Source organism: Heloderma suspectum, chromosome W (genome assembly GCF_057233095.1).
Source record: "Heloderma suspectum isolate Gila_16-S chromosome W, 16-S_ref, whole genome shotgun sequence".
In the NCBI taxonomy this organism is placed as follows: Eukaryota; Metazoa; Chordata; class Lepidosauria; order Squamata; family Helodermatidae; genus Heloderma; species Heloderma suspectum.
In genome coordinates, this window is record NC_139475.1 from 46,223,013 (window position 1) to 46,239,981 (window position 16,969).

General features: G+C 47.7%; 1 protein-coding gene across 2 annotated transcripts in view; it reads right to left on the reverse strand.

Annotated features, from left to right (window-relative positions):
• Nucleotides 1-5,817, reverse strand: part of LOC146333980 (adenomatous polyposis coli protein 2-like) — a 42,487-nt gene extending 36,670 nt beyond the window's left edge. The window contains exons 1-3 of one of the 2 annotated variants that reach the window (XM_084825127.1): nucleotides 5,662-5,817; nucleotides 1,673-1,763; nucleotides 625-814 (exon numbers count right to left, since the gene is read on the reverse strand). In XM_084825127.1, the coding sequence (XP_084681253.1) occupies nucleotides 625-814; nucleotides 1,673-1,763; nucleotides 5,662-5,817 (437 nt within the window). The remainder of the gene's footprint in view (nucleotides 1-624; nucleotides 815-1,672; nucleotides 1,764-5,661) is intronic. The other variant, XM_084825128.1, reaches the window with a different exon arrangement.
• Between the last annotated feature and the right edge of the window lie 11,152 nt (nucleotides 5,818-16,969).

Here is a 16,969-nt window from a genome sequence, read left to right on the forward strand (position 1 = left end):
AGCATAATCCGCGAAAGGTAAGTGATTTCCGTACATCCCTACTAATGAGTGAGAGTGTTATCAAGCACTCTGCCTGGGAAGCGAAGTTTGTTTACAGGTGGCTGTGATGAGAATCAAGTGCTGCTCGTCTATCCTGGGAATGAACGCTAGGGGGCGCTTGCTGCTGTTATGCTGCCTTATTGCTAACATGTATTGCATAAAATCCATTGTACCCCTTGTCTCTGGGTTCAGAGAAGCTGTCTGATCCAACCATTGGGCACGCCTGTGTGCTCTAAGTTACCCAATAAAGTCTCCTTTTAAGTAAACCTTTGAATCTGATTTAACACTATCTTGGCACCTCTAAATTAAGAGGTCAAAGCCCACGGCTGGGGCAACACACTATCTGGGCCCAGTGATTTATTTACTTTCAATTTGTTGATGAGGTTGAGAACTTCATCTTTTGTCACCACTATTTGCCTCAGTTCCTTATGTACTTTTGACGTACTCCCAGATGTTACATCAACAGGAGGATTGGATCCAAGGGCATTAATGGACTAGCAAAGGTGAGACGGGGAAATAACCAGGAAGGTATTTATCTGTCCCCAACCTCTTCCTCCCCTCCCAGCTCCTCATCGACACCATTACCTCTCCCTGTCAAGCTCCTCCAGGAGCCGGATCGTGGCCCGACTCAGGTCTCCCATGCTGTCCTTTTTCTGGAGCATGGACGAGTGGGCCGGGCTGTCCTCGAGGCTGCGGCCCTGGCAGACCGGCTCCGGGACCAGGGCCGGAGGGTGGAATTTCAGGTTGTACAAGCTGGTGATGTCCATCTGGAGTGCTGGAGGGGCAGGAGTCAGGGAGAGAAGGACAGTGGGAATGTCACCAGTTCACGGAAGTCCTAGATGCGGGTTGTAGAACCTCCCATGGTTCAAATCCAGCCCACCTGGGGTAGCAATACAGCCCCCCCAGGGTTGTCCAGAAGGCAATGCCCCCTTTCTCCCAACTGCCGATGGTTTGATGGTTTCCTGGCTCTGGTGCTGTTTTTTCCCCATTCTAAAAGGCTGAAAAGCTCTTAGGTAGAGCTTTCCGGTAAATATACTGATAAGTTGGCTTTGCTCTTTTTGCCCTTAAGCCTGCCCCTTTTGGCCTTTGGCTCTGCCCACCACTAGACACGGGCCCCGAGAGCTTCTCCGGAATAGACTTCAAAACCCCCAACCTCTGGAATTCCTCTTAGGCATGTACAACTCCTGCTGTTTCACCAGGCATGCGTCCTGCGCTTCCAAGCCTATCTTCCCAACCTGAAGGACTAGAAACTTGCTTTAAAAAAAAAAGCCACCTCAAATGTAAGCCCCAATCCTTGCGGGGGATGAATTCTGTTGCCAGATCACTAAACGTCTTGGCTTTTTATCGACTGCAAGGCTGGATTTAGGGGCAGGCAACTCAGGGGGTTTGCAGGGGGCGGGGGGAGACCTGTCATGTGCTGTCTACCCAAGAGATCCACTCAGTGGCTGCAATTAATAGTGTAAGCATCTTGCATGGCACAAATATATTCAAATACTTAGTAATGGCTGGCTGTGGGGTGCTGGGAGATGTGCATTCCAACATATCTGGGATGCACCAAGCTGCAGACGTCTGCCTTTCGGCCCTGGTGGTGGAAGATGCATGGAACCTTCTGCCTGCAAAGGCTTCTGCTCACCTTTCAACTGGTCCAGGACTTCCATCTGCCCGGATGACACCATCACCTTGGCTTCCTGTTCCAGCTTGCCCTGAAGATGCTTCAAAACTTCCTGAGGCAAGATGATTAAAATAGAATAAAGAACTGAGGACACACAGGAAGCAGTTTGAATGAGACGCCTTACCTTCACGTGCTCAGAGGTACCCTTTAGCATCATCAGCAACATATCGCTATCATGATCATTATTATCATCCTCATTTACAGTAACATCATCCTATTATTATCATCATCATTATCATTATTATATGTTGTTCCCTTTCCGGCACCAGACGAAGACCTTTTTATTTTCCCAGGCATTTTAGTCATTGAGCTCCATTGTTTTAAATCTGTTCTGGCATTTTAAATTATCTGCATTGCTGCGAGGTTTTATTTTGGTTTGTACTTTTATACTGTAGTTTTACACTTTTACATTTTACATTATTTATTTATTTCTATACTGCCCAATAGCCAAAGCTCTCTGGGCGGCTCACAAAAATTAAAACCACAAAGCGCAGCTCAAAACAATCTAACATATGAAAGCGTAAACCCACAATAGAATGGTACAACCAGAATAAAACCTAGCAGCAATGCAGAGATTGAAAATACAGATTTGAAACACTGGAGCTAAAAGACTAGGAAGCTAACATGCTAAAATACTGGGAGAATACAAAGCTCTTCACCTGGCTCCAAAAGGAGTACAACACAGGTGTCAGGCGAACCTCTCTAGGGAGCTCATTCCACAGCTGGGGTGCCACAGCAGAAAAGGCCCTCCTCCTGGTAGCCACCTGCCTCACTTCTTTGGCAGGGGCTCACGGAGAAGGGCTGCTGAGGACTATCTTAAGGTCCAGGCAGGCACGTATTGGAGGAGGTGATCCTTCAGATAGCCTGACCCCAAGCTGTTCAGCGCTTTGAATGTTAATACCAGCACTTTGAATCGGGCCTGGAAATGGACTGGCCAGTGCAGCTGGAAAAGTACTGGCGTAATGTGAGCTCACTGGCCAGTCCCATAATGTGATCCTGTCTGGCAAAAATGCAGAGCAGGAGGAGCACGGGTGGGAATCCTGACAGGAGTGAACCCTTCAACATTAAAACCACTACAGCATTTGACTGGGTTTAAATGATCAGTCTTCACGCCCTTTCCAGAATCCAAGAGTGGAGAACAACTGTAGTTCTCTGGAAGGGGGCGGGGGGCTTCTAAGACTTGGGAGCAATGATGGAGAAAGACTCCTAGTTTGTTACGCAGAGTTGAGATGGCTATCTGTCAGGGGCACTGTTGATGGGGATGGACTAGCTGACCTCTGGGATCCCTTCCAACTCTGTGATATGCAGGTGCACTCAAGACAAGATGTGCCCAGTCCCTACTTGGAGATTTGGAGACAAAGGGGTGGAGGGAATATGTATGTATTTATTTATTGCATTTATATCCCGCCTTTTTTCCTCTTGCAAGGAACCCAAGGTGGCTTACATTATCTTCCTCCTCCTCTCCATTTTATCCTCACAACAACAACCCTGTGAGGTGGGTTGGGCTGAGAGCTTCCATGGCTGAGTGGGGACTAGAACCTGGATCTCCCGGCTCCCAGTTCAGCGCTCTCGCCACTACACCATGCTGGCTCAGTATTTGAGCTGAAAGCTCTTCCTGCTAGTCACTAAGCCTTAGGAGAGGTGTTTCGACCTTTTAGAATGGGAGGCGGGGGAATGGCGCGAAAACCGGGAAGTGACGAAACGATGGGTGGTTGGCGGTGGGGAAGGGGTTAGCCCTCAGTCCAGCCAAGACTGGGATGCTGTTGGTGGGTGGCTCCGCTGACCAGAGGGAGGGTGCTCAACCTGTTCTGGATGGGGTTGCACTCCCCCCGAAGGAGCAGCTCCGTAGCTTGGGGCTCCTCCTGCAGCCATCTTTGTCACTTGAGGCTCAGGTGGCCTCAGTGGCACGGAGTGGCTTCTGCCACCCTCGGTCGGTGGCCCAGCTACACCCCTGTCTGGACAGGGACAGTCTGGCTTCAGTTGTCTATGCTCCGGCAACCTCCAAGCTAGATTACTGCAACGCGCTCCACGTGGGGCTGCCTTTGAAGGCGGTTCGGAAGCTGCGGCTCGTGCAAAATGCGGCGGCCAGATTGATAACGGGGACCAGACAGTCCGAACACATACGACCGACTCTGGCCCGCTTGCACTGGCTGCCTGTATGCTTCCGAGCTCGATTCAAGGTGCTGGCTTTAACCTATAAAGCCTTACATGGCTCGGGACTGCAAGTCCTGATGGAACAAAAGGGCCTAGATGGGCCCTTGGTCTGATCCAGCAGGGCTCTTCTTATGTTCTGAACACCTCTCTCAGCATGATCCAACCTGTACACTATGCTCTGCATCCAAGGCCCTCCTTTGAGGGAGACCCAGAGGGCGGCAACAAGGGAGAGGGCCTTCTCGGTGGTAGCCCCCCGTTTGTGGAATTATCTCCCTGACGAGGCCTGCCTGGCACCAACATTGTCATCTTTTCGGTGCCAGGTTGAAACTGCCCTCTTCTCTCAGGCCTTTGGCACCATATAGCAAGTTTTTGATCAGGTCCTGGATTGTCTCTGGCTGATTGTTTTAAGTTGTTTTAGATATATGTCATTGTTGCATGTGCCATCTGGTTTATGTCCTTATGTGAATGGTTTTTTATAATTTATATAATGTCTTTTAATGGTTTTTAATTTTTGTGAACCACCCAGAAAGCTTCAGCTGGTAACCCCAGAGGGCTGAGATGGGAAACCAGATAAGCTGGAGTTCAACACCTTTGTTTTGGAATCACTGGCGGAGGGTCTGTACCCTGATGGATGACAGTTTTAGAAGCTCACCATGACACATTTTTATTAGGTATCGCTGCTGTGCTCTATGCAGCCTGCTCTATGTATGTCTTGTTCGCTTTTGCTACAACAGCCAGCATGTGCCACTCACTCGGGAGCAAAAAGAGCATTTTCCCACTCTGGATTATCTGAGAAAAACAGCCCTGTCCTACCATATGTGATCAAGTGTTCAAAAACAGGCTTCTGTGGCTGCAGTTGGCGAAATGCACAGCTGCACACGACGCACAGCCTCAGTGTTCATGTCTGAGCCAGGACACTCCCGTTCCCTGCTCTGAGATATAACCAGCTCTTTGTAAAATGATAAATATAAATATTTATAGGCCACCGTCGCGGCTGTAAGAATGAAAATTGAGGAGCCACGCGGATGAATGCCGCCTAACGCCAGACAAATAGCAAAGAAAGAAAACCAAGCCAAGGCAAAAATACAGAAATACAGCATGTATCTGGGATCTATAGGCCTTAGCATTCATGCGCATGGGAATTCTCATGCACATGTGTGCTAGAGACAAGAAGCATCTACTACCAACTCTGAGTTTTCAATTCGAGAGCAGCCTCCCCCAGCCAGGTGCCCTCCAGGTGTGCTGAACTTCAATTCCCATCATCCCCATCCCCATGTTCCAGTTGGACTGCTCCCCATCACCACCACACCCAGGGCGAGGTGACATCAACTGCCCTGTGGGAAAGAAAGAGTGAGGGAGACAATAGCAGGGAAATGGACCATCAGGGCCCTATTCCAGTGAGACTGCCCTCACCCCTGGAAGGTGAGAGGGGAAGCAGAACCCCTCTCCCCTCCCAGCTGCCTGCTTAATTTTTCCTCTTCCCTCCCCATACATTTTTCCGTGTGTGTCGTGTCTTTTTTTCAATTGTCAGCTTGCAGGCAGGGACTGCCTTTGTTGCTGACTGATTCTAAGCTACTCTGGGGGGCTTTTTTGGCTGAGGAGAGAGATTTTAAGAAATACTTAGGAGTCATACTCAAACACATCTAGCTTCAAAAACGGGTTGAGGGAGGCTTCTCTAGAGACTCAGATCGGGATCAGGACCACAAAGAACGACTAACCTGGATGAACAGCATTTCGCCCACCCAAAAATCGCACATGCCACTAGTCCACAAAGAGCAACAGAGAAAGCGACTCACCTTCATATCTGAGGTCTCATTTTCTAGCTTGGAGAGATGGTTCAAGTTGTCCTCCAGCTCCCGCTGGAGATGGGTGTTCTCTTTCTTCAACACCTCCACCTGCCTCACCAGTTGGTCGTAGCACGCGATGGATCCAGACATCTTCAGTTCCTCCATCAACTCGAGAGAGGCAGAAAGAGAGAGGAAGGCTTATAAAAATAGCCACTAGTCTCATTGGCAGGAACAAATAAGCCAGTAGCAATCTATTGAGGACTAGTGACTTATATATGCTTATTTGGTGGCAGACAGTAGGGGGAGCCCAGAATTTCCAGTGAGCTGGTCCCTCCGGAAAAAAAAAAAAAACACCTTTGTGGGGTGTGTGTGTATTAATCAGAGAATTAAAAAGGCACACTATACATTAATAGATTTTTTTAAGGGGCAAGGGGATATTTATTGTTGTTGTTATTATTATTTATTACATTTATACACTGCCCCATAGCCAAAGCAGTTTGGGCGGTTCACAGATGATTCAAGTCCATACTCTCTGAACTACATGTAGGTAGGTGTATTGGCCCCAGGAGCGTAACCAAGCCACCTGTAGTGTTAGAGGGAACCTAGAGATCCATAATGTTTGCTTAAGTTCATTATTGGTGCAATTCCCTTGCTAGTAAGCCTCTGGGCATGTGCAGATGAATCAAAGGGCTGATAACAGCCCCAGCGCATTCCATACTAATGAATGCTAGAAGGCCTTATCAAGCAGCGCCTGAGAAGTGAAGCTATGTGTTGATGCTGAGCCGCAGGTGGCTATGCTGAGAACCTAGTGCTGTTAGTCCATGCTGGGAATGGACGCTAGGGGTGCTTGCTGCTGTTGTGCTGCCTTATTGCTAACATGTATGGTATAAACCCCATTGTACCCCATGGCTCTGGGTTCAGAGCAGCTGTCTGATTGGGCATTGGGGACGCCTGTGTGCTGTAAGTTACCCAATAGTACTCCTTGTAAGTAAACCTGGGTCTGATTTATCACGATCTTGGCACCTCTAAATCAAGAGGTTGACACCCACGGCCAGGGCAATACAGTAGGGACAGATACCAGTCAACTCAGTGGCAGAGAAAACATACCCTGTGCATGTTCAGAGGTGCTCATGTACTCATTTTTAATTACATTTTCATCCTACCCGTCCTCTTCCGAGGAGCTCCAGGTGCCCCACACCTCACCTTGTATCCTCACAACAGCCCTGCAAGGTAGCTCTGGCTATTGGGCAGTATAGAAATGTAATGAATAAATAAATAGATTTGGTTGAGAGAGAGAGAGAATGTAATGAATAAACAGATTCGGTTGAGAGACAGACAGAGAGAGAGAGAGAGAGAGAGAGAGAGAGATTTGGTTGAGAGAGAGAATGACTAGGCCAAAGTCATCCAGAGAGCTAAATGAGGATTTGAACCCAAGATTCCCCAACTTTAGTCCAGCACTTGAGGTTTATAAAATTATGCATGGAATGAAGAAGCGGGACAGAGAGGCATTTTTCTCCCTCTCTGGGAGAAAAGGTAGGGCAGCTGTGATGTTGGTGGTAATCCCCTCAATGCCCTCTACAATGGGGGGTGTTGAACCTCATACCCTGCGGGCCAAAGCTGGTCCTCCAAGCTTTCCCAGCAGCAATGTATCAAAGCAGGGGGTCATGGTCCACACAGGCTGGGGGGGCTTCATTTTGTGGGGGCCCGGGCAAATTGCCCCATTCCTCCCCCCCTGACTACTCGTGGGCTTCCCACAGGCGCCCAGTGGGACTGGACAGACGTTTCGTCTGGTCCTGCAGGGTTCTTATTTTCCATTCTTATGGGATCCCATTACATTCTTGTAGCTAATAGACATTGCAGGACCAAATTCTCTCTAAGCCAGGGGTGTTGAGCCTTTTTTATCCTGAGAGCCAAATTCCATTTTGGAGAAGCTCTCAGGGAACCCATTTGACACCCATTTTCTAAACCTTCTTTTTAGAACTATTTTTTTTCTATCACACCATCCTTGATATAAAATGAGCACCAACTTTCTGCATGCACTTGAGTAACCCAGGGCTGAACCGAGGCTCGCCCTTAAAACACACTTTCTACGGCTGGCTGGGCCCATCTCCTAAAATGCACAGAGCCATAACCCAGTGGAGGAGTAACCCTCCTCTCAACATATACAGAGTGCTTTCGCCATGATCTCTGAGCCATCACAAACAAACCTTAGCAGCTCTAGGATTAGCAGTGGGCTTTCAGACAGGTTGGATGCACCCAAGCTTCCCCAGTATCTGGTGACGTGCCAATCATATCGGTTTTGCATTCATAGGTTCTATTGGTCCCACCTTGAAAGCATTCAGACATGGTGTCTGATTTGTTATTGTTGGGGGTCAACTTTCCAGTCTCCGTCAGTGAAAACACACATGCCTGACAGAACAGGCAAACTGTTAATCCATCCTTGAAACGACAACATTTAAATACTTTGATTTGGATCTGCGCACACTGTCGTCCCCTACAGCCACAGGATTGCGTGCTCGGCACCCAGAACATGCTCAGAGGCAGCCACCTCGTGCCAGGAATTCCTTGACCCCCCCCCCCCCCCAATAATCATTCCAGACAGGTCGCAAAGACAGAAACGACTTGCACAGTTATTAATTTATGGAAATATTTCTGCTCTGGCGTGGACAGGCAAAAATAAAGAAAAGCACGCCGAGTGTGCCAAAACAGCCTTTCCTTGAAGTAAGCACAGGAATTGAGGGGGGCTTCTTGTCTTGGGAAGGGGGTGCTGATCGCCCCTCCTCTGGTCCCCCCACAAACATATTCTCCATCCTTACCCTCATTCTTTGTTCCTCTTTCTCTGGCTCTTCTTTGTCCTCCTCTCCCCACAGCTTCTGTTCCTCCACTGTTTCTCGCTCTCTCTTTATGAAGGAACCACACAGAGACCTCCTTCCCTGTCCTCACGGCCTCCCCGTTTTTCTCCTCCGCCCCTCCACCCCTGCGTCCATTCTCCCATCCACCAGCTCCCTCTCCCACCTGGTTTCTCCTTTGGCCCCAACCACGCAAACAACAGTCCAGAGACGATGGGAAAGACGGCACAGCGCAGAGGCGCACGCACGAGGACAACCAGAAAATGTCACATATATAAGATCAAAGAAGAGATCAGCAGATGTGTGCAAGGGGTCAGATGCCCCACACAACCTATGACCTTCTGGGATTGAGATTCTACCTCACTTCGATTTTCTTGCTCCTCATCCCACCCATTCCCCTTTTCAGGGCTCTCTTCAGGTGTGTGGCATGTACCTTTTCTTTAGCTCCATTTTTGAGCATTCTCATGTTCAACGCAGTGCATGAATGCGCATGGTGTAGGGAAAACACCACATTCCAATGCAAGTCGCTTTCTCCTTCTCGGGCTCCTGGCTTGCGAATGACAAGTCATGCGGTTGGTGTATTGAACTGCATAGCTCTGCTGAGACCCCTCCCCAAGATGCCCCTCCCTTTGCTACCTGTAATTTTATTGCAAGCGATGGGGCAGGCTTTGTTTACCATGCATTCCATCACAGTTTGGCTCATTCCATCGCTTTCATGCCACATTGGGTGGCTGGTCTGGTGGTGTTTGCGGGGGGGGGGCATATTCTGCCACTTGGGGATTTCCGCAGCCTCAAAGAATGGGCCAATGGTCCATTCTGCCTTTGGCAGAATCAGACTATCGGTATTCTATATTGTCTGCAGTGGCTTTCCATGTTCTCAAAACAGCTTCTTTCCAGATTGAACCTGGGAGCCTCTGTGGGCAAAGCAAGTGCTCTGTCACTGAGCTATGGCCCTTTCCATTAAAAGAAAGCAAGCTTCCAGTCCTCATGGTTCTGAATAAAATACGTTTTTTTCAATAGGAACAAAGGAAGTTGCCTTACATCCGCTTAGGGATTTTAATATATTAAGGGGCACGAACCTATGCACATTTAGACAGAAAACAGTCCTACTATTTCCAGCATGCCCCAGCCAGCAGAAAAAAGTCCTACAACTCCTTTGCACTCCTTTTAGAGGAAAGTTGGGGATTAAGGATTTGAAATAAATAAGGGTGCAATCCTATGCGTGTTTAGATGGGGGAAAAGTCCTATGACTTTTTTCTGTCTAAACACACATAGGATTGCTCCCTAAGCAGTATAGAAGTATTATAATGAATAAATCAATTAAAATATATTGAGCAGGATTTTCAATCCCATTCAGCTCCATCTTGCCTGCACTGACTCTTCAGGGTTTCTCAGACAGGAGCTTTTCCCCAGTTCTAGCTGGAGATGTGGGGACTGAACTTTCTGCCTGCAAAGCATGCGCTCTACAATAGCTTTCTTCATGTGTAATTAAAAAATAATAGCAAAAAATATATAGGCGGGCCAGAAAACAATTCTTTTGTTTCCCCCGCTGACCTGGAAGCTCTTCTCACAACAGCCAGGTGATTGCACATACTTAGAAGGAAAGGTACTCTATGCATGCTTAGAGGCATTCTCGGGTTTGAATCGTCTGTGAGCAAAATACATTTTGACGGTGTTGTTTATGGATAAAATAGATCTTGTGCAGCATTTTGTAGACATTTATTACATAAAATATGTATAACTCGTCGTTCTGTTAAAGCACTCAAAGAGCCTTTATGACAAGAATGATAATAATGCAAACAACAGAGTGACAGGGTTTGCATTTAACGGCAGCAGTTCCTGGGTTGTTTAACCCAGGCTTGCCTGAGTTGATGGGTGCGTGTGAGCCATTTGCATTTTATTAGTGGTTGCTTTGTGACATGTGAACCAGGAAACTCTGGGTTGCTTATGGGTTAAACAACCCAGAGTTAACCCATGGTTTATTGTTGGGTTCACTCTGTGTTGCTTAACCCATAAAGAATCCAGAGTTTCCAGGTTCACATGTCACAAAACAGCCCAGGTGTTCCTGGGCTGTTAATTAAAAGTGTAAACGTCCAGTGCTCATCCCCGCAAGAGCTGGGTTAAACAACCCAGAAATTGCCCGTTGTGACATGTGAACCAGGTCAGTATTAAAAGAAAGACAACCCATTAAGCCTTTAAAAAAAAATAGAGCGATCAATTCACAACCAATGACAAAAAATCCTGGAAGTTTCAAAACATCCATAATTTAGCAGGACAAAAGCATGCTGAAAAACACCCATTCTTTGTGAGCCACTAATGGAATTCCACGAACAGCAGAGAAGGCTGTCTCCTAGCCAAACTCAACTGAGATGTTGGCAGGACACAGAGAGCCTTTCTAGCAGCCCAGACAGCCCTTGTAAGCTCCTTACAATTTTAGACTGTAGGTGCCTTGCAGGCAGGGCCTAGTAGCCTTCCACAGATTTCATTTGAAACTTTTAAAACAGGGATGCCGAACCTCTTTCAACACAAGCACCGAATTCCACTTTGGACAAGCTTTCAGGGGCTGCATTCCAGTGGTGGGCAGAGCCAAAGACAAAACAGGGTGGAGCCAAAGGCAATGACCAAATCTACCAGCACCTTTTAGTTCAAAGCTCTGACTGCCAGTAACTAAGCCTCAGGAGAGGCACAGCAACCTTTTAGAATACAAAAAAATAGACTTGTGCAAAAGCTGGGAAACCTCAAATGATGGGCAGTAGAGAGTAAGGTGTGTGTGACCATCTGAGGAACACCAGAGGGCTGGATACAGCCAAATTTGGTCCACAAGCTGGATATTCTCCATCCCTTTTTAAAAACTGTGCACATCCTCCAAGGATCTGAGGGCAGCATTTTTGGTTACTGTCCTGTCCAGCTTGGGTTAAGGCACCCAGAGGGGCTAAAACCAGCAAGGTGCAAGGCATGGCAAGGCCAGTCCAGGTGAGGCAAGACCAGTCTGGTTTAAGAGTGCTGAATAGGCAGGCAAGCTAGACCAAGCAGGGTCTTCCAGGACCTTGGCTAGCTCCCAATTAGCAGAGATTCAGGAAAGGGGAGCTATTGTCCCAGGGCCAGTCAGAGGCTTTTTGAAGCCTTATAAAGGGTTGCAGCTCAAGACCTGCAGTTAGCTCCACCCCCTCAGAGAGGTAGCTTGTTTCTTAAAGGGCTACTGCATGACTTGTAGCTGCTGGCTCCTGAAGGGTGAGGGAGGTGAAGGCTGAAATGGGGGAGTGTCTTCTGCACCAGGAGTAAGGCAGTGTCAGGAGTGCCCTGGTGGCCTCTTTCAGTCTACTCCAATAGCTAACTCAAGACACAGACAAGAGAATTCTTTTCAAGGCTTTAATCCTTTTACAACTTAATGACTCTTTTAGATGCTAATCACCAGCAACTAGGCAAAGAACAGCAGAGTGGCCTATGCACCGAGTAGGCAGTTGATCCCCATTTGAAGGAGAGTCACTTGAAGACCCTGAACTTAGGGGCTAGGGAGAGATCCTCCCTCTTTCCCTTGGGTCCTCGGGACGCGGCCGTTGCTTGCGCGCCAAACGAGTGCTACGCCTCCTTTCCGCGCCCTCCATCTGGCGCCGCTCCCTGCATCTGCGCCAAGCGTCCAGCAAGCCCCCCTCCCACGCTCTCTCGCTGCCAGGGTCACTATCTATCCCAGGAATGCTGGCAGGAGGAATCTCTGCCGGCTGCTGTGCTTGTGAGAGATGAGCGAGCTCCTCTCCCACGGATTGCTGATCCTCCTCAGAATCAGAACTGCTCTGGGGCTCTATGGGCTCAGTTTCCACCCTGACAGGCAGAGTCACATCCTCTGGTCTGGGAGGCCCTGGCCTAGCAGGGACTGGATTAATGGAGTTAGTCTCTTCTGTTTCTGAGTCCTCTTCGGAGCCAGAGGACAGGTCAAGGCTGGGGAACATGACAGTTACCCATGCTCATGCTACCCTTACAATGACCCTGTGAGGTTGGTTAGGCTGAGAAAGAGCGCCTGGGCCAAGATCACATAGTGGATAAAGTAGCGGTTACAGGAACTCTGGGGGAAAGTGACCATGTTATACTTGAGTTCTTGGTTCTAAAGGAAGCAAAAGCTGAGTGCAGCCAAACACATACCCTGGATTTAAGGAAAGCTGATTTTAATAAACTCAGAACAATGATCAGTAAGGTCCCAGGGCAAGCGACTCCAATGAGAAAAGGAGTCCAAGATGGGTGGGAGCTTTTAAAAAAGGAAATTCTCAAGGCACAATTACAAACCATTCCAACAAGAAGAAAAGGCGGAAGACAACGGAAGAAGCCAATGTGGCTTCACAACAAGCTTAGAGATGAACTGGAAACAAAAAAGGACACATGTAGGAAGTGGAAAGAAGGCCAAGTAACAAAGGAAGAGTCCAGGCAGGCAGCACAGAATTGCAGGGATGGCGTCAGGAAAGCTGAAGCTGAGAACAAGCTGAGGTTAGCGAGGGAGGCTGAAAGCAACAAAAAAGCTTTCTTCAGCTACGTGCATAGTAAAAGGCAGAGGAAAGAAATGGTGGTTCAGCTATTAAATGAGGATGGCAAAATGATAACAGATGACAAGGAAAAGGCAGAGGTGCTCAATTCCTACTTTGGCTCAGTCTTCTCCGAAAAGAGGGTCTATGACCCCCCTGGCAAAGGTGAAGTACAGGCTGAAGGGGCAGGACTGCAGCTTGAGATCGACAGGCATATGGTCAAGGAACACCTCATTACTCTGAATGAGTTCAAATCTCCAGGGCCAGATTAACTGCATCCCAGAGTAATAAAGGAATTGGCAGAAGAACTCTCAGAGCCGCTGTCTATTCTCTTTGAGCAATCCTGGAGGACGGGGGAAGTGTCCGATGACTGGAGGAGGGCTAATGTTGTCCCTATCTTCAAAAAGGGCAAAAAGGAGGAACCTGGGAACTACAGACCAGTCAGTCTGACATCAATCTCTGGGAAAGTTCTGGAGCAGGTGATAAAGCAACCCATCTGTAAGCACCTTGAAAACAATGCAGTGATTACTCGAAGCCAACAGGGATTTGTCAAGAACAAGTCCTGCCAGACAAATCTGATGTCATTTTTGGATCAGGTCACCTCCCTTGTGGACTGTGGGAATGCTGTGGACATAATATACCTCAACTTCAGCAAAGCTTTCAACAAAGTGCCCCATGATATCCTGATGAGCAAACTAGCTCAAAGTGGGCTAGAGGAAACAATGATCCGGTGGATCCACAGTTGGCTACAGGATCGGACTCAAAGAGTGCTTCTCAATGGGATCTTCTCCAACTGGGGAGAGGTAACGAGCGGGGTACCGCAGCGCTCAGTCCTGGGCCCAGTGCTCTTCAACAGCAATATTAATGACTTGGAGGAGGAGGTGCAGGGAACGCTGATCAAATTTGCAGGTGACACAAAATTGGGAGGGATAGCTAATATTTTGGAAGACAGAAACAGAATTCAAAGTGATCTGGATAGACTGGAACGTTGGGCAGAAAACAACAGAATGACATTTAATAGGGATAAATGCCAAGTTCTGCACCTAGGAAAAAGAAACCAAATGCACAGTTACAAGATGGAGGATACGTGGCTCAACAACACTACAAGCGAGAAGGATCTTGGAATTTTTGTCCATCACAAGCTGAATATGAGCCAACAATGTGATGTGGCCGCAAAAAAGGAAATGCCATTTTGGGCTGCATTAATAGAAGCATAGCTTCCAAACCCTGGGAAGTACTAGTTCCCCTCTACTCAGCACTGGTTAGGCCTCATCTGGAGTACTGAGTCCAGTTCTGGGCACCACATTTTAAGAAGGATGCAGACAAGCTGGAGAGGGTTCAGAGGAGGGCAACAAAGATGATCAGGGGACTGGAAACAAAGCCCTATGAGGAGAGACTGAAAGAACTGGCCATGTTTGGCCTTGAGAAGAGAAGACTGAGGGGAGATAGGATACCGCTCTTCAAGTCCTTGAAAGGTTGTCAGAGAGGAAGGCCAGGATCTCTTCTCGATCATCCCAGAGTGCCAGACACAGAATATTGGGCTCAAGTTACAGGAAGCCAGATTCCGGCTGAACATCAGGAAAAACGTCCTGACTGTCGCAGCAATACGACAGCGGAACTGATTCCCTAGGGAGGTGGTGGGCTCTCCCATGCTGGAGGAATTCAAGATGAGGCTGGGCAGCCACCTGTCAGGGATGCTCTGACTTGAGTTCCTGCACGGAGCAGGGGGTGGACTGGATGGTCTCACTGGACCCTTCCAACCCTACTATTCTATGATTCAACCTCTGGGAATGCTCTCCCAAATAGAACTAAGCCAATGCACAATCACTCCAATTCTAGATAATTTATTCTGCTAGCCCATGTGCGTGCGCGGTGTGTAGGAATGCATGTGTGCAAGGCAGTGAACTACACACAAACAAACACATGCCATATGCACATGCTCCCCTCTGAGTCCTGACATTTCAGCAGGGATTTAACACACAGGGGACTCCTCAACCCTTTATGGGTCACTGGCAGTTTTGAGAGAGTGTGGTGGGCACTCTCACAAAATGGCTGCTGCAGGGTAGGCAGCCCATTCATGAAATGGCTGCCATGGTCGCCATGGCTGGTCACCAAACACTCATTTCCCAGACGGCAAACTGGTGAGACTGAACAAAAAGTCACTCGCCCAGGATTCTAATAAAGGCAGAGGCGGGGTCTGAGTTCGAAAACACGAAACTCATTCTTTAATGAGCTTCTGCTGTGCATTAAAAATGTGGTTGTTCAGGCAGGCATTTGGGGTGGGTTAGGGTACTTTAGAAAACGTTTTTATTGTAGAATTTTATTGTTTTAAACTGTTTTATTATACACTGTACATCGCCCAGAGTGGCTGGGTGACCAGCCAGATGGGCGATTAATAAATTTAATAATAAATAAAATAAAAAAACCAGAGGGAAGCACTTTGCTTTGCAGAATACCAGCCTCCCAGTTTAAAAAAAATAACTAAACAAAATGTTAAGAAATAAAATAAAAATCAGGAGGGGCCAGGCGCCACATTGGAGACCCCAGTGTTAAAGCATATCTCCGTAATCATGGGAGCTAGAAACTTGGCTTTAAAAAGAAAAGGGGAGAGAAGGAAGGGAGGAAATGCTGATGCTTAAAAAGAAAAATGCTGCTCCTAAACATTCTGTGGCTTTTCCGTGCCTCCACAGTGCGAGGCCTCATCCAGCTAAGTGGTGTGCTATTATATTATTGAAAGGAGAAGCATTAAATTTCTAACAGCGCCCCAGGAGGCCTGCAAGAAGGTTGCAAATGCAATAGGTTCCTTCACCCTGTTATTATTGATAGATTGCCTCTGAACATGGATGTTCTATTGAGCCATCACAACTAAGAGCCATTGACAGAGCTATGCTCCTTGGATCCGGCTAGCCCATTTTTTCTTTTAAAGCCATCTAAGGCTGTTCTCTTGGACACATTGACCTGGGGGTAACTCTCATTGAACCCTGTGAGACTTACTCCTGAACAGGCATGCCTAGAATTGCCCTGAAAGCTGGTGCTCCGCATCATGCGGCGGTGAGTTCCGCATATTAAAAACCACCACAGTGTGCATGCCAGAGCAGTTCCTTTGGATTGTTCTCAATTCTAGCATTAGGGGAGGGGAGGAGAAATGTTGCTCTTTCTTTCCACTCTCTCCACCTCACTATAATTTTATAAATCTCTTATACTTACCTTCTCACAGTTAGCACCCCCCAAAAGGCTTTGGAGAAAATGTTTTTTTTAATTGACTAGTTAGAACCTAACTAGTCAATTTAAAAATATAAAAAAACCTTTCTCCAAAGCCCCCTTTTTCCTGGGTTACAGCTGAGTTTAACCCCAGCTGACTCAAATCTGCTTGGGAACCCACAATGCAGAAAAGAAAGCTGGCTTTATCAGGATCCAAGCACCACAGAGTCAAGCCAGCCTATGCCCCCCCAAAAAACCCTACTGCCCCCCCCAGCAAACACACTTCATTGGGCACCCCAAAATGCCAGGCAGAAAATGCATGTTGGGCCGGCAGGGGAGAAATGAGGGATCGGCTTTTAAAAATCAGTGCAAAATTTTTATTTTTTTTTAAAGCAATTTCAAAATCAATACATCGCCTTTCCTTTTGCTCCCCACCCCAATATGGAGACAAAATCGCTCCTTGGTTCTTTGAAGGTTTGTTTGCCTTTCAGTGGCAAACAGCTCCCCAGTGTCTTGTCCCCGAGCAGTAAATAAATCAGAACAAAATGGGGGGGGGGGAGAAAGAGATGGAGAGAAAGAGAGAGAAACACAGGGCTGATAAAAATGGGTCCCAGCCAATAAAAGCCCAGAAAGTGCTCAGGGGTAACCATGGAGACAGCCAATTGCATCCAAGCAGCTGGAATATAAAGGTAAAAAGCAGTGGGGGAGGAAGGGTTTTTGCCCCCATCTTGGCTCTTCCCCATATCCCCCCACCCT